The following is a 21,467-nucleotide window of genomic DNA, read 5'->3' on the forward strand; positions in this document are numbered from 1 at the left end:
TTTGACATTTTATGGTGGTATGTGAAACATGGGTGATTTGCAATATATTTTTTTTTGCTCCAATTTTCTGTTTTCTTTTGCAATTCATGGTTTTTGACATATTAAACAACAATTTAAACTACACATTTTGTATTACTTTTTTTAAGTTGATTACAGATAAACAAAATACGTCTATTTATAAAAATATCACTAGACTTTTGCGTTGTGTGTATTTACCTATAGGTATTATCTGTTTTTTATGAACGTACAATATTTGCATTATGCTTTTTTAACATCAATAAAACATTTTCTATTTGTTTTGCCGTTTGACCATCTGGCGATTTTCAAGAGCCCTTATGTATCTTCTTTCTCTAGAAGTAGATACTTTTTATTAAAAAGGTTTTTTCTTATGCAAAATAAATTAGCATGCGACCATTTTCATCCGTTGTTGAATGCATTGGTAGGGGAGTCCAAGCGGGGATTTTTACAGTTACTCGAGCGAGTCAGATTATCACATGGAAAGAAACCTTGTACCTTGTAAATGTACCTCTACCATATATTGGCTCTTAATACAGGGGAGTTCGTTAAGGAGGGTTCGAAAAAAATCTATCCTTAGAAAAACTCGAAATTGTCAGATTAAGATTAGGTAAGTTAAGTATATTCAAAATAGAGTGTATTTCAAAAATCTGACAATTTCAGCGGGGCGTAAGGAAATGGGTGAGTCACAAAGTTTCACAAAAGAATGCGAATATTTCGCGAAATGAACGTCAGATCAAAAAACTGAAAAATACGTTTTCAATATTTCTCAAAAATTTTTCGAATGATACCACACACGACCGCCCCCGGATAGTGGTGGGGGTAAATTTCAAATTTTAAATACGAACCCGCGATATTTCGCGAAATGAACATCAGATCTAAAAACTGAGAAATACACTTATTTAATATTTTTGAAAAACCTCTCAAATGGCACCAAACACGACCTCCCACGGAGGTGTGGTGGGGGGTTACCTTAAAATCTTAAATAGGAGCCCCTTTTTTATTGCATTTTTTCGAATTATGCATAGATGGCGCTATAATCGGAAAAAACGATTGTTGGAGGTGAAAAATTAATTTAAAAAATGGAAAGTCTCCCACTTTATGGAAAATTTAACTTATTTTTTTTTTGTTTTAGGGCCTAATCTTCACAACCTAATATATGTCCCCATAACGCTCTAGTAACTGCAAATTTAGCATACTTTCCTCCCTTACTACAAGCTCTATCTATTTTCGCATTGGCATCTCCAAGAACTATTTTGAGATCATACGATGCTTTCATAATATTGTGAAGTTTAGCCAGTAAGTCACAAAATTCTTCCTTTTCCTCTATATCTTTTTCTTCCAAATAATAAATTATTTACGTGTATTACGTTATCTATTTGTATGTTAAGATTGCTGCCTTTTTTAAAATCTTTTCTTTTTCTTTTTTCTTTAATTTCTGTTGCCTATAAATCCGAGCTCTATTTATAAGCAATACTATCTAACCCGCTTATTGAAATGACCTTCATGCCAAACAAAAGTTTTCCTGTAACTGGGATATTCTAATAACCGATCATTGGTAGCTAGTAAAAACGTTTCGGGACCTCAAATCTCTATTCCTTAAACCGGGATATTCCTATAACCGGTATTCTAATAAGCAGGTTCGACTAAAATTAGGTAATTTTGTAACTTTTTATTTGTATAACATATAAATGCATAGAAATCATTACTTTTGATGGTATTACAACCCCTTACACTAAAGATAAACAGAGAAGCATAAGTATATATAAAATAAAAAGTCTATTTCCCAATGTGGGACATTCTTATGAAAAACAAACTACATTAAATCCATAGTTATAAAAACTTTCAACTGGTAAATCGTTACACTACTTTCTCCGACCAATGACTCCATGTCTTTATAAGTTCATAAAACGATTTCCCAGGACTCTCAGTAGGAGAAAGCTGACGTGCCCCAAAAATCTTATAGTCTGTGGCTACATATCCAAGCTGAACACCTTTCTCTATTAAAACCCCTAAAGCATTAATCTGTTCTTTGCGAGGAACAGAATTGGTAAATGTTCCAATAAAGGCTATACCCAAACTCTTTTTATTATAATTATACGTATGCGCTCCTTCAGAAATCCATCCTCGTCCTTCGTAAATTTTACCATCACCACCAATTAAAAAATTGTAAGCGATGTCACTCCAATAACGGTTTTCTATGTGGAACGATTGAATAAGACGAGTCTGAAGCTTGCACTCTGCTGAAGATAGACACGATTCTGTGGCGGTGTGATGGATTATTATTAGGGGGACAGGAGTGTCTAGCCTATCCAGTTGTGTTGCAGGAGACTGAGCCAACCAATATATTCTTGACACATAAAGATTGTCAAAGGATGATGAGTTGTTACCTAAAAGAAATAATAAATTAATTAACCAAATATTATTTTTTTTATGAGATTAAGCCACAATTTGTTGTAATCAAAATGACATTTTGTCGAAAAAAATTTTCTATGTATAAAAAATGTTTATTATTTCACATTCTTTGCCCATTTTATTGCCTAGTTCTTTGTACATTTTACCGAAATTCAAAAACTTAATTTATACAACCATGTCTACGATACTGATTTCACAAATTAACCCAAAATTCCACAAAAAAAGTCAGAATTTTAGACCCCTAGGGTAATAACATCACCTTCAAACAATTTTTTTAACCACACAATTTGCTGGGGCTATAATATATGTGTAAGCCAAATATTGTAACGATGTACTGGCCACCCAGCGTTCTTGACCAGCTAGTCAGCAGAGGACCGAATGTGTTTCCAAACCAGCGTATCCCCACTTCATACCACCTCTCCGTAAAACCAAGGAGTGATGGCTACCGAGAGTGTATTTATGACGAGAAAGGAGAATCATCAAATTAGTTCCTGTTGGTATACTGAACCGGGAAGAACTCAAACGGCAGAGATTCAATGGAGTGAATTGGAACTCTGCCGAGGTGGACGCGCTCTGTAGTGAAGAGGCGTTCCGCACCGTGGTTAGCATGGTATGTCACATCAGTACAACCTAAAACTTTTTTTAACCGTAGTCAAAATTTTAAAACCTTTGCATCATTTTATCAGGTTATGTTCATTTTAGGAAAGCACTGACGATGATTGGTCAACCAATCGAAAACTAGCTCTGTGATGTAGCCCTTTTTATGGATTTTAAATATATACCTTTTATAACGTTTTTTTGTATTATATGGTATACAGCCAACTACAGCGAAACCTTTTTTCTTGTGGATATTTAATAAGATCTACAAGATATAAGATAATAGAATACATTAACAATATTTTTTTATTCTCATACTATACGCTCTGAGCTTCGGTGGCGTCGCTCCTAGCGGATTACTAATGCAACTTTCACCGGTCATTTTTAAAATTTATTATTTAATTGTTATCGCTTAATACTTACAACGCAAAAAAATAATTCAATTGTAATCGATTTTTTTAAGATTTTGCCAATCATTTTCACGTTCTATTGATGAAATATTAATTTCTTACTTCGAATACTTTCACAATTATCGTGTAGATGGCGTTAAGATTAATAGATTAATTTATAATTACATATTACGGAACATTAAAAAACTTAAATTCAGTATAACGTAAGTATATTTAAGGTAAAAATACAGGGTGTAACAAAAATACAGGTCATAAATTAAACCACATATTCTGGGACCAAAAATAGTTCGATTGAACCTAACTTATCTTAGTACAAATGTGGACCTAAAAAAAGTTACAGCCCTTTGAAGTTACAAAATAAAAATCTATTTTTTTTCAATAGATCGAACACTGTTTGAGGTTTCTTATTGAAAATGGACATGTGACATTCTTATGATAGGAACATTTGGAAAAAAAATTATAGTGAAATTTGTGTACCCCATAAAAATTTTATAGGGGTTTTGTTCCGTTAAACCCCCCCAAACTTTTGTGTACGTTCCAATTAAATTATCATTGTGGCACAATTAGTTAAACATAATGTTTTTAAAACTTTTTTGCCTCTTAGTAGTTTTTCGAAAAGTTAGTTTTTTGAGATATTTTAAATATTTGATCAAATCCACCACATATTTGTGTACTGTTAAGTACTAGGTCTGGATCCCGCGTATGAAAAAAAAGTTGATTAATAGCAAGCTGAAAATTTGTTAATAGCTTAAGGGTGTCTAGTCGGACAAACTTTGATATATCGGAACACTGGAACAGGGGTAGTTTCAATTGTGGAACAGGTTAAAAATTTGGAACGGTAAGACCGCGAAAACGGCACATGTATTTTGTCCGACAGAACAGACTTAAACTCTCCGAACAGAGATTAAACTCTGATGCAAAAATCAGACTCCTATTTATCACCAAATGGTCGTTTTAATGAGTGGAACATGTAGAATATGTCAAATGACAGGAATTATGACAGGTGATAAATAGCAGTCTGATTTTTGCTAGAGAGTTTAATCTCTGTTCGGAGAGTTTATGTCTGTTCTGTCGCACAAAATAAATATGCCGTTTTCGTTGTCTGGCCGTTCCAATTTTTAACCTATTCCACAATTAAAACTGCCCCTGTTCCAGTGTTCCCATATATCAAAGTTTATCCGACTAGACACCCTTAAGCTATTACCAAATTTCCAGCTTACTATTAATCAACTTTTTTTTCACACGCGGGATCCAGACCTATACGATTTTAGAGACTTGGTAATAATATGGAAATTTATATTAAAAAAGAGGCAAAAAAAGTTTTAAAAACACTGTGTTTTTTACAGCAATTTGTTTTGTACAGCAATAATAGTTTAATTGGAAGGTACACAAACATTTGGAAGGTTTAAAGGCACAAAACCCCCATAAAATTTTTATGTAAACATATTAAAAAAGAAGCAGCATCTCGATTAAAACTGGTTTACTGAAAAATTACTCTATCTATAAAGCGAGGTTCCTACAGCCTCTGCCGCTTCTCGCACTTCGACCGCCATCGTTTTCTGTCCATCCATTCGTCTTCTTTGATGGCTCTATCTTTCATGATGTTTTTCGAAAAAGTACTAAGAGGCAAAAAAGTTTTAAAAACGTTGTGTTTAACTAATGGTACTACAAAAATAATTCATTTGGGACGCACATAAAAGTTTGGGGGGGTTTAAGGGAACAAAACCCCCATAAAAATTTTATGGGCTGCACAAATTTCAATATAATTTCTTTTTAGGATGTTAATGCCATAAGAATGCCATATGTCCATTTTAATTAAACAATCTCTAATAGTTTTCGATATATCGGAAAAAATCGATTTTCATTTTGTAACTTCAAGGGGCTGTAACTTTTTTTGTGTGCATATTTGTACTTAGGCAAGTTAGGTTCAATCGAACTATTTTTGTTCCCAGAATGTGTGATTTAATTTATGACCTGTATTTTTGTTACACCCTGTATATATATTTTTTTGAGGTGGGAATGTTCTTAAGACTGTCTGGGAAGGTATCCCAGGTGTGTCGGATTCGGCCCGCCCTCTCTGTATTACGAGCCGCCTACCGACTAAACCCACCTCCTCTTTCTCCAGCCGACGGGTCTGGAACCGCTCTTAGCGAGCATATCTGAACACTGAACACCCTGTATATACCACAGCTTTGACCAACTAATATTTTTTATAATTAATGTTTTTAATTTTAATTTTAAATTAATCACTTTGACATTTATGTAAAAAATTTCCAAATTTCCAAATTTCCAGTAAACGTTTACAAACTTAATAATCAATTATGATGTCACTATCTGTATAATAATGAACTTCATTAGAAAGGAGAATCATTAAGATACGGATTTTTAACCAATAGAATCGCGATATGACATAAGCGATAAAGGTGGCTCACGCGCAGTAACCAATGGCGAGTCAAATACATACGCTTTGACAGTTCTCAATATGTAAACCAACTGTCAGACTGCCAAACTACTTTGTTTGCGTTATAAAATTAATAAATTTGAATATAATTTTTTGTTATTGATCATAGAAAAAATCGTGTATACAACTTGCATTTAATTATCATTTTGAAGCTCGTACTCCATACGAAACGAGCCGCCTAGCGGCGATCCCTTATAGTCACTTCATAATGACTAATGACCATCATTAACTGCTCGTTGCATAATATACTATTAAAAACCGTTTTTTTTTGTTCTTCGAATATTTAACATACCGTATATGAATTTCGCACCAAATATCATTCCATACTATAATTGTTTTATTTTTATTTAATAATACAATAACAAGTATCTCATCAATATCCTTTTAACAGACTCTAATAAAGTTATCTTTTTCGGTGTACGAATATTTAACATTCCGTATATGAATTTCGCACCGAATAATATTCCAAATACTCTAATTGTTTTATTTTTATTTAATAATACAGTAACAAGTATTTTAAAATCAGTCTCCTTTTAACATACTCTAATAAAATCTTACCTTTTTCGCTGTACGAATATTTAACATTCCGTATATGAATTTGGCACCGAATAGCATTCCGTGTATGCGTTTGGAACCTCCCGCCTATTGGTTGAACTATGACCGCGTGCTGCAAAGAACCAATAGAAAACTCCTAGGTTAAAAATACATATACGGAATGTTTAGATGCGAACGGGGCGAAGATCGGATTATACATATTTTATTTTGTTATTTTTAATTTTGAACTGTATATAAAATATATCCTTAACCTACACTAACTAACATAGGTCTTCTGAACATTAAAGCTAACATCCGTCTCAGAGTCCGACATAAGAAAATGTTTCCATTGACACACTTTCAAGTGTAGGGTTGTGTTTACTCCTTGAAGGAGTGAAATTAAACAAGACTGATACGTATTTTTAATTTATTAAGCCTCTTAAACATTAGCAAAATACCAAAGAAAATAAGAGGAAGAGGAAGCGCTCCTAGAGCAAAACATTGGTATGAACATTAACGGAGAGTTAATTAACAATATACGATACGCTGATGACACGCTAATAGTAACAGATAACCTAGCAAATTTACAGTATTTGATGGAAAACATAAACACTCATACCAATAAGTGTGGTCTAAAACTGAACATCAAAAAAACTAAATTCATGATTGTAACAAAGAAGCTATACACCAATGTGAATTTAACCATAAATAATCAGCCAGTTGAAAGAGTTACGTCCTACAAATAATTAGGGGTTTGTTTCACTGATACTAATGACCAGGCAAGAGAAATCAAGAGGCGAATTGAGAAAGCGTCAAAAATGAAAAATTGTCAAAATGAAAAAGTTCCTATGCAGCCGGGACATAAATATAAACTTAAGAACGAGAATGTTAAGGTGCTATGTTTTCTCCGTTCTGCTGTACGGCATGGAAGCTTGGACACTGATAAAGATAAACATCAAAAACATCGAGGCATTCGAGATGTGGTGTTACAGGAGAATGTGGAAAATACCATGGACAGAAAGAGTAACAAATCAAGATATTTTGCTGAAGATGGGGAATGAATGCGAAGTCATAAAAACCATACAAACGAAAAAACTGGAGTATCTGGGCCACATAATAAGAGGAGGAAAGTACTCTCTGCTAAGACTCATAATCCAAGGAAACATCTCGGGAAAGAGAAATGTGGGACGTAGGAGGATTTCCTGGTTGAGAAATTTAAGGGAGTGGTATAGGTGCAGTTCAATACAGTTGTTCAGAGCTGCAGCCAACAAAGTTAAGATTGCTGTGATGGTAGCCAACCTCCGATAGGAGACGGTACTGCAAGAAGAAGAAAGAAAATAAAAACAATTATGCAACATCTCATTTGTGAAAAACAAGCTCAATTTTCCACTGTCGTTTTTTTGTACCTAGCTTCAACTTTTACTTCTGGCAATTGGGTTACTAAATTATCAGCACTTGTTCGCATGTTGTTTCGTGAATATAAATATTTTGTTCATCGAATATGTCACGTCCAACATCGGTCTCTGAGAAAACATTTTATATAAAATTGTCGATAATTGCATAATCACTTGACACTTCAATACCAAAAACAGGCACCTGAATCAGGCAGCTACTGATGGCGGCGAAGATACATAACGAACAATTTGGATATAATCGTAAAAATTTTAAGTGGTCCGTCTCACAGACCCAAGGTTAGTCGCGGAAGGTTAATATATTTAACTCTAACATGAAGTAAAAACCATTTCTATGTTATTGGTATATTTATTAAAAATTTTAAAAATCCCAACTAATTGAATAAAATGTGTCCAATTCAGAACGTTTTCGGACCTATCAGTCCATCATCAGTGAATCTAAAGTAGAATAAGTAGTCCCACTATTAAAATTGAAAGATGGTTGAAATTTTGAAAGCTAAAAAAATGTGGTTATGATTACTTATTCAAATACTTCCTAAATAGCCCCAGAACCAAACAATGGTTAAAATTATAATTTAATATACATTATGTTGTAGTAATATTGAACAGGCTAAACGCCGATGTTAAAAGATATAACCTCCAAGAATATGGCGAAACTCTACCAAGAAAGTTAATCAACCATCTTAGGCCAACCAACGTTGACTACCAAGTGTCAAAAGTTTGTAAGGAACTGTTTGGAGTGACATTGACAGTAGACAAGAAGGTAGTCGATTTTCAAAGGTAGTCAACGATGATGTCAACGTTGACCTAAGGTGGTTGATTAAGTTTCTTGGCAAAGTTTCACCATGTTCCCGGAGGTTATATCTTTTAACATCGGCGTTTAGCCTGTTCAATATGATTACAACATAATGTAGATTGAATTATAATTTCAACCATTGTTTGGTTCTGGGGCTATTTAGCAAGTAATCATAACCACATTTTTTTAAGTTTTAAAATTCCAACCATCTTTCAATTTTAACAGTGGGATTACTTATTCTATTTTAGATTAACTGATGATGGACTGATAGGTCCGAAAACGTTCTGAATTGGACACATTTTAATCAATCTATTGGGATTTTTAGAATTTTTAATAAATATACCAATTACATAGAAGTGGTTTTTACTTCATATTAGAGTTTTTTAACTATATGGTATACAGCCAACCACGGGAACTACCCTTTTAGGTTAATATATTTATTTTATTTCAACCTGTGTTGTACTGGGTCTGTTGTCCTGAAAGAACTGACCGTCGCAATATGTCAAGTTTGGAAAAGGCATACATCAAATCTTAAGTTAATAACTATCTAGGTTATTCAAAACTTCCGAGAAGTTTTTAAAAAAATCCTTGATTTCCGGAGTGAAAATCAAAATGTCAAATATTTAGTTGATTAAAAATGTAACGATTTTAGCTCCTAGCTTTGAAAAAGTGTAAAAAAATAAATACAAACCTACTGACGAATCATTCTTAGATTCGTTGCTCTCATTATAAAAACCTTTGTAATAATAATTGTTTGATATTCTAATAATACCCCATGTCGTAAGCGAAAAAAATATTGTTAAAAAACTAGATACCATTAGCACTTTTAAACATTTGAAGTCACACTTGTTGCTACAATGGATATCTAAAACAAAAATTGAAATTTATACTATTTTATTCATACCCCAGCAATGTAAAAAAGAATGTAAAAAAGTTTGCGAAAATCAAAAATATTCTGAAGCTGGCAAAATCTCAAAGATAACATAATTAACGCAGAAACAGGAACACCACTTGCAGAAAGGAAAGTAGCGAAACAACAAAACGAACATATGAAAAAAACCCCATGGTTTAGAGAGGAAGAAAAGAAGTACCTAAACCTTTTTACAATACAGAATCAAACAAACATAAGTAGCGTACAACCACCATAAACTTATCAAAAACAAAACGAATAATTTAGTCCGACAAATAAAAAGGAAACACTGGCAGAGCTTCTGAAATCAGATGGAACACCACTTCTACGGAACACAAAAAGAAGTATGGAGAATGATTAGAGGACAAATAAAAGAGGTGATTGTAAAAACCAACCATATTCACAAGGAAACATGGGAAGACTACTTCCCATCTCTATTTGCTAAGGTGGTGATAATGAAGCATCACCGCCTGAAGCGACGAAGAAAGCATTAAGGAAACTAAAAAATATAAAATCACCAGGGAACGACAGAATATTGAATTACCTTCTAAAGTACGGAAAACAAGATCTGACGAAACAATTACTAAAACTAATCCAAAAAATAATATAACAAAACAGAGTACCACAAGAATGGAAATCAAGCATCCTAATACATGTCTTTAAAAAGGGAGATTAATAACGGAATAGAATTACAGAGAAATTAATCTATTAAACACAACATTAAAATTAATAACCGAAGAGATAACAAACAAACTGAATGAAATTATAATATTAGCAGAAGAACAACAAGGATTTAGGTCGGGAAGATCATGCACCGACGCCTATATTTATAATGAGGCATGTTCAAGAGAAATCATATCTCTCAAATCTCCCAAAGTAAAGATGATTTGCAACGTATGCTATACCAATTAGCATACCCGTCAAAAAATGTAACTTGTTAATTTCCCCAAAGAAGACCAAATGCACTGTTATGATAGCAAATCCAATACGATGTAAATTAGAGCTGGAGGATCAGCTAATATATTTAAGTGATGCAGTCCAAATATCTAGGCCTCGCACTATCTAGCTACGGAAAGCTCAAAGCAGAAGTGGAAAACCAAGTGAATAGAGCAAAGAGAACCGAAGATTCTGGAAGAAATAAAAATATCGGAACAGGAATAAAAGGCAGAATTTACAAAACAATCATCAGACCAATAATAACATACGCGGCAGAAACACGACTTGACACAGACATAATAAAAAAATGCTAGAAATAGCACGGATAAAAACTTTTCGAAAAATCGATTGTAAGACACTATGGGACAGAGCTAGAAGTACAGATAGACGACGCAGATGCGTGATGCATTAATAACTAGGTAAGAAATAGAAGAGTAGAATGCAATTACCACATAAGCCGATTAACAATAAATATTAAGGACGGCGAGAGACGGTTCACCAATAATAGGAAGGGAATCAATTGGAAAACCACGAAAACGATGGAACGATAACTTACTAGAGGTACATTGAAAAAACAGAGAGTCATGTCTACACGAAAATAATGAGGAGAAAGAGAAATTAGAGTATAGAGTAATAGAGTGATCGTTAGACTTAGGCAGATATGCAAATTGCATATTTTGCATATTATGCATAAAAAATGCAAAAATTTCCAATTTTGCATATTTTTATATTATAAGTGTGCATAAAATGCATATAACTTGAAATTTTGGTTGTAACTATACCTACATATCTCTTTATATTCAGGTAACAAATAGCTTGGAAATTTCAATATTTTATTTTGTTTTATAATATCTAGGGATTCCAATTTTTTTGGTATTGCAATGTACTAACTAATAAAAGATACCGGCTTATACATTTTGTCAAGTTTTCTCCTTGATACAAGAGTTCCAAAATCTGTCAGTTTATATTTTTATTTCACTTTTGTTGTAAAATAAGCCGTGTCTTTGTAACCGTGAATAGTTGTGCTTTGAAAATGCCTAAAATATACAGTTCAGTGCAATTTATAAAATCAAACTATAGTTTGGTTCAGAATACTATTACCCAGTTAGAATCTTCAAAATTATCATTGTTAGACAGTACATTTTGAATAAAAGGATGTGAATCATTGTGTTAAAACATTAAAAGTAATACATATTGGGAACGAAATTTTCCAAAAATTTAAAGCAACCATGGAAATAAACAGTGGTTACCAGGTTTTTTCTGAAAAGGTTCAAGTACTTGCTAGGATATTTTCCGAACGACTTAATTTACAACCACCTATTATCGTAAATTTGAAAAAAAAAAGATTGAAAATTTTGAACAACATTTGATAATTTATTGTTACCACAATTCGAAATATGTAATATCATTTGTTTGTTAAAATAGTTAAATATTACTTTAATATTTAATTACCTAAGCTTGGTTTGTAAAGTACATAGATACATGTTAATTAATAAAACATGTGAAGACATTTTAAACATTTTTCATATAAAAAAAATTTGTAAATTCTGTTTTTATTACATGCATATTGTCTATATAAACATGCATATTTTTGTGTAACATGCTGCATATTTATGCGCATATTTTATACTTTTTATTTGCAAATTTGCCTAAGTCTAGTGATCGTCCTTTTAAATATATTTAAAAGAGAAAATGAGGAACCTTTACCAGAAACGCGGAATATAATAACTCACGACATGGTTGAAAGATCCTTTTGTTAACAAATATAAAAACAAATAATTATACATTATAACATCAATATAATACCTTTGGCATCCCCTTTTTTAAACAGGTCTCCCTTACATTCTAGCTTAACAAAATATGCTGAAAATAGAGACTTACCTTTATTTTTACTTGAGTACGATAGTTCAATTGTAAAAACAGGTTTCTGTTTTTGATCGTCAAATTTTAAATCATTCTGCATTTTTAAAATGAGCTGTACAATTTACAACTAAATAGTTCTGAACACGACAATCACAAACAACAAAGTAACTTTTAACGACAAACATTTAACATTGTGAAACCCAGAAATGCAAATAAATAATATTATAGTCTATGTTGTGAGACAGCTCCAGAATATTACAAATTTTCTGATTCGCTTTCTTTGCGAGTTCTTGTTGAAAAATCTTTAGAGGTATGGCAAAACTTGAGATGCCCGATTTTTGCAAAAATGAGATTATTTGGTTGACATGCTATTTAGTAACATTTCTTCAAGTTGGTAGAGTTTGGTGTGTCTACGATGAAGGTAAAACCCTTAAAAAGGAAAATGACAGGTAGGGGAGACCGGGGCTAGTTGTCACAGTTTTTGGTTCTGGCTGTCTAACTCAGACACACTTTATTTTTTTTTTTAAACCAAACTCTCTTCAAACAATGAATTGGTATGTATGCTTTCCATTCATATTTTTTTAAAATTGTAGGAACAAGCAGTTAAAATGTTAAGATGGTTTAACCTTCGACAGGATTTGTGTGACAACATGCCCCTAGATGGGGCATGTTGTCACAGTATTACAAAAATAAATCAAATAAGAAATAAAACGTTTTTGTTCAAAGAAGAACTCACAAACGTAGAAAGAACTACATATCGTCCTCCGAGTCACAATTATGGCACACATAAAATTGGTTTCCATTGGTGCAGTCTGTATGTGCGCATTGTTTTCATGCTGTACATTGAATCTAACTTTCAATACAAGCACTATAAACTTAAGAAGTAAGAATAATTTCTTACTTCAATAGATGTTAAACCAAAGTACGTATCAGAAGCTTTTTTCAAATATTTTTCTAGTTTGATTTCTTCTCTCTCACCGAAAGTGAGTCGAGATTTTTTGTATCCCATTTAGACAGTCCTAATGGTCTCTGGCTTTCTTTTTATAAATCTTGCTAAATAGACAAGGTCAAAACGGCGGGTTCGTTGGATGAAATATTCCCATGAGATTTTTTGCATAATCACATTCATGAGACACCCCAGAATAAGGTTGTGGTCCATTTTTTTTTAAACATTTTTTTAATCAAGTTGCAAAAATCAATATTTTCGGCCCGGACAATTTTTTTTAGATTTTTCGGACCATTCTGGACAGAAAAGCTCTCTTGTAATTTTTCTCTAAAGCTGATCGTGTTCGAGTTATAAGCAATTTAAAATTTGAAAAACGCGAAAATGGCCATTTTTAAGAAATAATAACTCGGTTAAAGATTATTATTATAAAAGTCAGGAAATGACTTAATCAAATTTATAGCCCCCCCTTCAGGATTCTGAAGGAATTTGTGTCATTAATTTATTACTAAGCTGTTATTTTTATTTATTAATAATGAGCGGTAAGATCGTATTGACGCGGCTGTAAATGTGAGTGCGAGTGAGATGCGCCATTGGACTGCCTGAATGGCATCTCTTTCGTACTCATCATGGACGGCCACCTAATACGTGCATAGCGCTCATTATTTATACAGTCGGAAAAATGAAAGAATACCCATGAACGAACATATAAAACACGCTGTATTTTTCTGTCACCGTGTCACAAAGAAAATTGTCCAGTGCAAGTACATGTAACAATAATTATTACATGTACTTGCAATGGCCAATTTTTTGTGTGACACGGTGACAGGAAAATACAGCGTGTTTTATATGTTCGTTCATGGGTATTCTTTCATTTTTCCTACTGTATATAGAGCTATAAAAGCTTAGTAATCAAATAATGACAAAAATTTCTTCAGGATCTTGTAGGGGGGCTTTAAACTTTTGATTTAGTAATTTTCTGACTTTCATAGTAATAACTTTTAACCGAGTTATTAAGCCTTGAAAATCGCCGTTTTTCGTTATTTTCAATTTTAAAATACTTTTACCTCGAAAACTATCAACTTTAGAGAAAAATTATAAAAGACCTTTTTTTATCCAGAATATTCCAAAAGATCTAAAAAAATTTGTCCGGGCCAAAAATATTGATTTTTGCAATTTGCCTAAAAAAATTGTTAAAAAAGAATGTGTGTGTACTTTGTACGCACGTAAGAAGTTATTCTTCTATTATATAGGTAATTTCAACGAAGTAAATACACTTAACAGGATATTTGTATTCTAGTTAAATATTAAACTAACTTTCTTATCTATCACTTTCAAAAATTTTTTATTAAAACAACCAAAAATAAAAAAAAATGAATCGTCCAGGATTAGAACCCGGGACCTTTCGATCTCTGACTGAACGCTCAACAACTAGACCACCGAGTCTCCTGTAATTGACACGTAAGTTTCGGATATAATTACATAACACAGTGACAAATAGATTGAGTGGTATCGTGATAAAAATGTTATACCTACATATTTTATTATCTTACTACAAAAGAAGAGAAATTTAAAGACACAAAAATTATAATAAATAATACATTTACTAAAAACACTAATATATTCTTTTAATGACGTATTTGCGCTGATACAGATACTATCTTGAAAGATTAGAAACGAACTACATACTGTCTGTGTGCGCATGCGCGCAGAATTGTGAAAAATTTTACTCTCAATCGCGCCTAAAGAAGAATAACTTCAAAAAAATTTGGACCACTTTTCGCGTGGGCGACTTCTTGAATCTTATTCTGGGGAGTCTCACAAATGTGATTATGCAAAAAATCTCATGGGAGTATTTTCTCCAAAGAACACGCCGTTTTTGCCTTGTCTATAGATATTATAACATATTCCTCATTTCTTACAGCTTCTGCTGCTCTCAAGAAAATGTCCAAAGGTGGAATACCTCGTTGTGTTTTTCGCTTGTATATTCTAACCATCTGAAGAAATTAGGTATCGAAAGCAGTAAAAATTGTTTATTACATTATTTGTGTAATATTAAGTTTTACCGAGCCGCTAGCAAAAGCAGAGTCTGGGCAATAATTATGTTATTTGCAACACGGTTTATAGTCTCAGAACGGCAACACTATCGTTATGTAAGCAAGAAGGTACCTGTAAAACAATAATTTTAATCCTGTATGTAATAAATCGCTTTTTCACAAATATCCACGTTTACTTTTGAAAAATCCATAAATGATATCTACCCTGTATTCTGCACCAATCTTACTTGATTTTAATACGTTCTAAAATCATTTCAACAGATTTAAATGCTGCGTGACAAGTTGTCAGAGTGACATCTTGCCCCGTGTAATTTGTGACAACTAGCCCCACATAAGCTTCCGTAACTTATGCCTGGTTGCACCAACAGATCTTAAGCTCCAGCTTAGCTAAGCTCTGCTTATAGATAGGGCCACCGGAAGTATCACGTTGCACCATAATTTTGGAATCTTACCTTATTATCAAGTATATTATCTATTATTATATTATGATATTCCTATTATATTTTATTGTAAATATATTACATTAATTCTTATGATATTCTCGGCTTAAGCCTAAGATCTGTTGGTGCAACCAGGCATTAATGTCAAATCAAAAATATTCAAATAAATAAATATATTAAAATATGCCTACATATGTAGTCTACAAGATTGACAGTATCCTTTAGAATACATTTTTCTTACCTTGGTTTCACAAATTCACTCACAGAACGAGATCATTGAATATTAAACATTTTACATGACAAGCCTCAAAACACATTTACACAAATAAGAGAAATATTTACTGGCCGATCTCTGCAATATTTTGAGTGGAATTGGTGATGAGTAAGACTTTTCGAGTGTAGATAGCACAGCGTGTTAACTTCACAAATTATAAGGTAAGGTAAAAATCGGCATTGTGACAACTTACCCATGTAACAACTAGCCCCGGTCTCCCCTATTTATTAGGTAGGGTAGACCTTAATATGCAAGTTGATTTCTTATATCGACAATGATTGATGTGCCCATTTACTTTTCGTTTTTAAATTGGCAAAACATAATATTTATGTTGTATCCTATATTTATGTGTAATCTGAAGAAAATAAAAAAAGGTATTCATTAAACAATTATCTCATACCAGTTAACAAATTTCGTTACACCGGTAATGTGGTAAGTTGAAAATCATATTGGCCACTCGTTTTGAAAATTTTAATAATTCAAAGGGCCTTTCAAAATGCTCTACTGAAAAATTTGGCTAGATGGACATATGTCCATCTTTGTTTGTTTGAGAGGCCCTTTAAATTATTAAATGATTATGATTAAATTATTAAATGATTATTAAATGTTTATTATTATTAAATGAATGATTATGATCTGATATCAACTTTTGATAAAATGGTACAAAAATATCGCTTATAAACAAATCAGAAGGGTTTCGGACGAAATTTGCGGACAGAAATTGTTTAAGCAATTTTTTAAAACTATTTCAAAAATAGAAATAATTTCAGAACAATATTAATTTAAAATAGCACTTTTTTTCTCAAGAAAGTATATTTTTAGATTTATTGGGTTGTTTTAAACGAAAAAGGGCTCTAATAAATTACAAAATTAAAATTTTTTAATTGATCATTAACATAGATTTTTGTGTTCATCCATTTTGGAAAAAATATAAAAACGTTGAATTATCCATGTCCGTCTGTACCAGGGACTACCTAAACCATCCGTCATTATACTAGATAAAATGACAACTGAGGTGTCGAATGAAAGCCTTATAACTAACTCAAGGATGGTACTAAAGGTGAGAAATTTGACCTTTGACTTCCGGTTTTAGAGTTGCAACCGGATGTACTGTTTTAAAGTGGCCGAATTAGTAAAAGCGATATATTTTTCGACGCGCCTTAGAAAGAGAGAACAAATACATACTTTTGGTTGCATGCCGGTCTCTCCGTCTGTCAGGTAATATAACTTCTCAGTTATTAAAACAGATAAAATGACAAATGAGGTGTTGAAGAAAAAATTATGACCCAAGAATGGTATTAATGGTGAGAAATTTCACGTTGGACTTCCGATTTTAGAGTTGCACCCGGAAGTACTGTTTTAAACTCGCGGAAATAGTGAAAAAGTAAATCAATCGACCAAAACTTACACGAATAGTGTAAATATCGACTTCCAGTTCTTTTTCGGTCACTTTAGGTGAAAGCCTAGGATTTATGAAGTCCAATTACTGGTTTGTTGTTAATTTATTTGTTTAAATTTTAAAGATTGAATAAATACATACTTCCGGTTTTATATCATTTCCGGTTAAAAAGATGTAATCGGAAGTATTACATTATAGTCGCAGAAATACTACATGTAATATTATTAATCATTGCGTATTGAAAAATAGAGCTCCGGTTTTGACGTCATTTCCAGTTAAAAAGTTAAAAAACTAAAAAGCAACGGTCTAAGTCTAAATTAAAATAAGCCTCTCATAATCATGAAACTGGAAGTTTAAACTTCAATCTAGATAGTTGATAACCTCAAAAATAATAATTTACATATGCATTTTCAAGTTCAGAAAATGCGTATATTTGCATTTTTCATATTTTATACCGAATCAGAAATTTTTTCATACGGGAAGAATATTTACAGATGATCCTATAAGACCGACGGCACCAGAGTGCTGAAATCGGTTAGCATTGACCTGCCCGAAAAAACGTTGTAAGCGACAAATTTTTATAAAGTTATATCTTAGTGGAAAAACATTCTTTATGCGTTAAGTAAACTAGTGACGCTATTTATTAGCATTAATTTCGATTCATTAATAATCAAGTAATATAAATAAGCAACACCTAATTCACAAAATTTGGCGAGTAATATAATTAAAACTTTTTTTTGTTATGATCTAACAAATTTCAGTTTGGCGTTTGCAACGTTTTTCCGGACAGGTCTTTATTTGATGTACACTATTTCGCTAAAAATCCTCATTGATTTAGGCACCTATAAATTATAAAACATCTATTAAATTATTGTGCGTAAGGTTTGATTGCAAGTGTCGTATATTATTTTAATTTATTGCTTGAAAAACAGGAATAGAAATGTCCAAACGGCAATAAACCGAGCATACTTAAGATTAGGTTTTTTGACCCTAATCCAAGGAACAAATAAAACAAAAATAAAAAAAAACGCCAATGAATAAAAAAAAACTAAATATTTTTAATTTTCATTTATTTATAATTACAGATATAATTACTCGTATACAGTACGTCCATAAAGTAACGCATAAATTCATTATTAACTAAATAAACGACATTATTAGAAATTACCGAAACAGGTCGATTTTTGATTTTAATTTATGAATTTTTGGCATATATTATATTATATGACACTAGTAACGTCATCCGTCTGGAGGTGATGACGTAATCGATGATTTTTTAAATAAGAATGGGGGTCCTGTGCTAGTTTATTTGACAGGTAATTCAATTTCTTTTTAGTAATATAAACAATAATATAGGTAATTATTTATATATAGGCTGTTCAATTTTTTTTAAATTAAGTTAATTGACACAAAAAACGAATGTGCGTAATTTATTTAATGCAAAATACATTTTACTGCTCTTATAAAACAGAAATAAAATGTTTATTTTGAAACATAAACATTTCTTTTCGCTTTAATTAAATGTTCAAACTGTCAAGAGGCAGGTGGGTGACAGCGTAAATATTTAATTTAAGCAAAAAGTAATGTTTATTTTTGAACTAAACATTTTATTTCTGTTTTCTGTTGGCACTAAAATGTATTCTGAAATAAATAAACTAAGCACATTCTTCTTTTTGTGTCAATTTATTTTTTTGGACATCTTGTATAAATAATAATTATGTTAATGTTTATATTACTGAATAGAGATTTGAATTGATTTTTAAATTAGCTATCACACCACCCTTATTCTCATCAAAAAAATATAGATTATAAATAAAAATTAAAATTATTTATTTGTTTTTTATTCATTGTTTATTGCAATTTCGACATTTCTCTTCCTGTTTTTCAAGCAATAAATTGAAATATAAAATATTTACAACAATATTAATTGCAATAAAAATTTAGGCACCTTCATTTAATGGAAGTCTTATAATTTAATCGGTACCTAAATCAATGAGTGGTGTCGTCGTATAGGAGCATGTGTAAAAATGCGTACGTGAGCTGCGTCACAACATAAACTATATAATATACAGAGAGAGTCTGTAATTGGGAATAAATTCAATATCTCAAATACCAATTGTTTTTTTGAAAAATGCTCGGACCCGTCGATTAGTATTTCAAATTGTCCTTTTTGACATACAATAATAATGTACACAGGGTGTCCCAATTTGGAGATATGACGTCATCGTTGATTTTCTTAAATGGCAACACTATCATTTTGATAGCTATTTTGATAGGGTGTGTAAAGTTGTACACAACTGCAAAATATCAAATTTTTATTCCCTACCATTTACAAGATAATAGAAAAGAACCAAGTTATGTCTGTAATTTGAAATAATTTCGATAATTAAAATACTAATGGTTTTTTTGAAAAATGCTCAGACCCGTCTATTAGTATTTCAAATTGTCATTTTTGGCATACAATAATAATGTACACAGGGTGTCCCAATTTAGAGATATGACGTCATTGTTGAGTTTATTAAATGACAACACTGTCATTTTGATAGTTATTTTGATAGGGTGTGTAAAGTTATACACAACTGCAAAATTTCAAATTTTTGTTTCCTATCATTTACAATATAATAAAAAATAACAAACTTATGAAAAACAAGTAATCAAATAATAATTGAATTTAATTATTTCAAATAAGCAAATGCTCATAACGTTGCCCATTGACAATTTGACAATAATTGAGGGCCAACATTATGAGTATTTGCTTAATTGGAATAATTAAATTAAATTATCATTTGATTACTTGTTTTTCATAACTTTGTTTTTTTTTTATTTTCTTGTAAATGATAGGGAACAACATTTGATATTTTGCAGTTGTGTATAACTTTACACACCCTATCAAAATAGCTACCAAAATGACAGTGTTGCCATTTAAGAAAATCAACGATGACGTCATATCTCTAAATTGAGACACCCTGTATATATTATAATTGCATGTCAAAAAGGACAGTTTGAAATACTAATCGACTGGTCTGAGCATTTTTCAAAAAAACAATTAGTATTTGAGATATTGAATTTATTCCAAATTACAGACTCTCTCTGTATATTATTATGTTTATACATAAATAATACCTTTTACTAGATTGCTTATTTCTCGGTAATTGCTAATAACATGAGCTATATAATTGTATTTACTTGTGCTCATATAATATATTACTGTTTTATATTGTGGATGTGGATATGTACTGCTTATTATCTTTGATATGGATATAATCCGGTTTTAAAAAGATGTGAGTTACTCAATAGAGACTAATTTTCTAGATCTACTTTCTACTTTCTTTTATATAATTATTATATCTTTAATGAGTAAAAATTAAATATGATTTTAAAGCTATTCTTTTGTTGCATTTTACATTTTAATTATTATAATGCTTTAGAACAAAATTCAAAAATATGGAACAACTAAAAGGATCTACTACTGGATGCAGCCAAGGTAGTGTATGCGACATACGGTTTACTAATAGGAGGACGATCAGTGTGAAAACCACGAAAACGATGGAATGACTACTTACTGGAGGCACATTGAAAAAACAGACAGAGTCATGTCCACACAAAAAGAAGAAGAAAAAAATATACTTCCCTAACGGCACGTTCACTTATCTGCTTCTTTCTTATTCATCTATCTTCTCATTGTCGAATCTTGACCTAATCGGAATAATTCGATATCTTTGTCCAATCGAAAATATTCGTGAGCCATGAGTCATGACATCTGCTTCCTTCGAATTTCTATCTGACCCCCCATTGTACCTCTCATGATAAAGTTAAGGATTCTGTATCGGTCTACTCTAAAAACATGCCCTAGGTATGACAATGTTCTTATTTTAATAATTTTCAGTAACTAACGAACGGCACTTTTACTCTATTTAACACAGCTTCGTTGATTGTCTTCATCACTCTACAGGGTATTCGGACCATTCTTATATGCAAAACTATATTGCAAACGCCTCTAAATGA

General features: G+C 31.8%; 1 protein-coding gene across 2 annotated transcripts in view; it reads right to left on the reverse strand.

Annotated features, from left to right (window-relative positions):
* Nucleotides 1–1,672: 1,672 nt before the first annotated feature.
* Nucleotides 1,673–21,467, reverse strand: part of LOC114334142 (uncharacterized) — a 148,176-nt gene continuing 128,381 nt past the window's right edge. The window contains exons 12-13 of one of the 2 annotated variants that reach the window (XM_050659941.1): nucleotides 9,332–9,505; nucleotides 1,673–2,405 (exon numbers count right to left, since the gene is read on the reverse strand). In XM_050659941.1, coding sequence (XP_050515898.1) covers nucleotides 1,876–2,405; nucleotides 9,332–9,505 — 704 coding nt within the window. In that variant the 3' untranslated portion in view covers nucleotides 1,673–1,875. The remainder of the gene's footprint in view (nucleotides 2,406–9,331; nucleotides 9,506–21,467) is intronic. The other variant, XM_050659942.1, reaches the window with a different exon arrangement.

The sequence above is a fragment of the Diabrotica virgifera genome, chromosome 8 (genome assembly GCF_917563875.1).
Source record: "Diabrotica virgifera virgifera chromosome 8, PGI_DIABVI_V3a".
NCBI classification, from domain to species: domain Eukaryota; kingdom Metazoa; phylum Arthropoda; class Insecta; order Coleoptera; family Chrysomelidae; genus Diabrotica; species Diabrotica virgifera.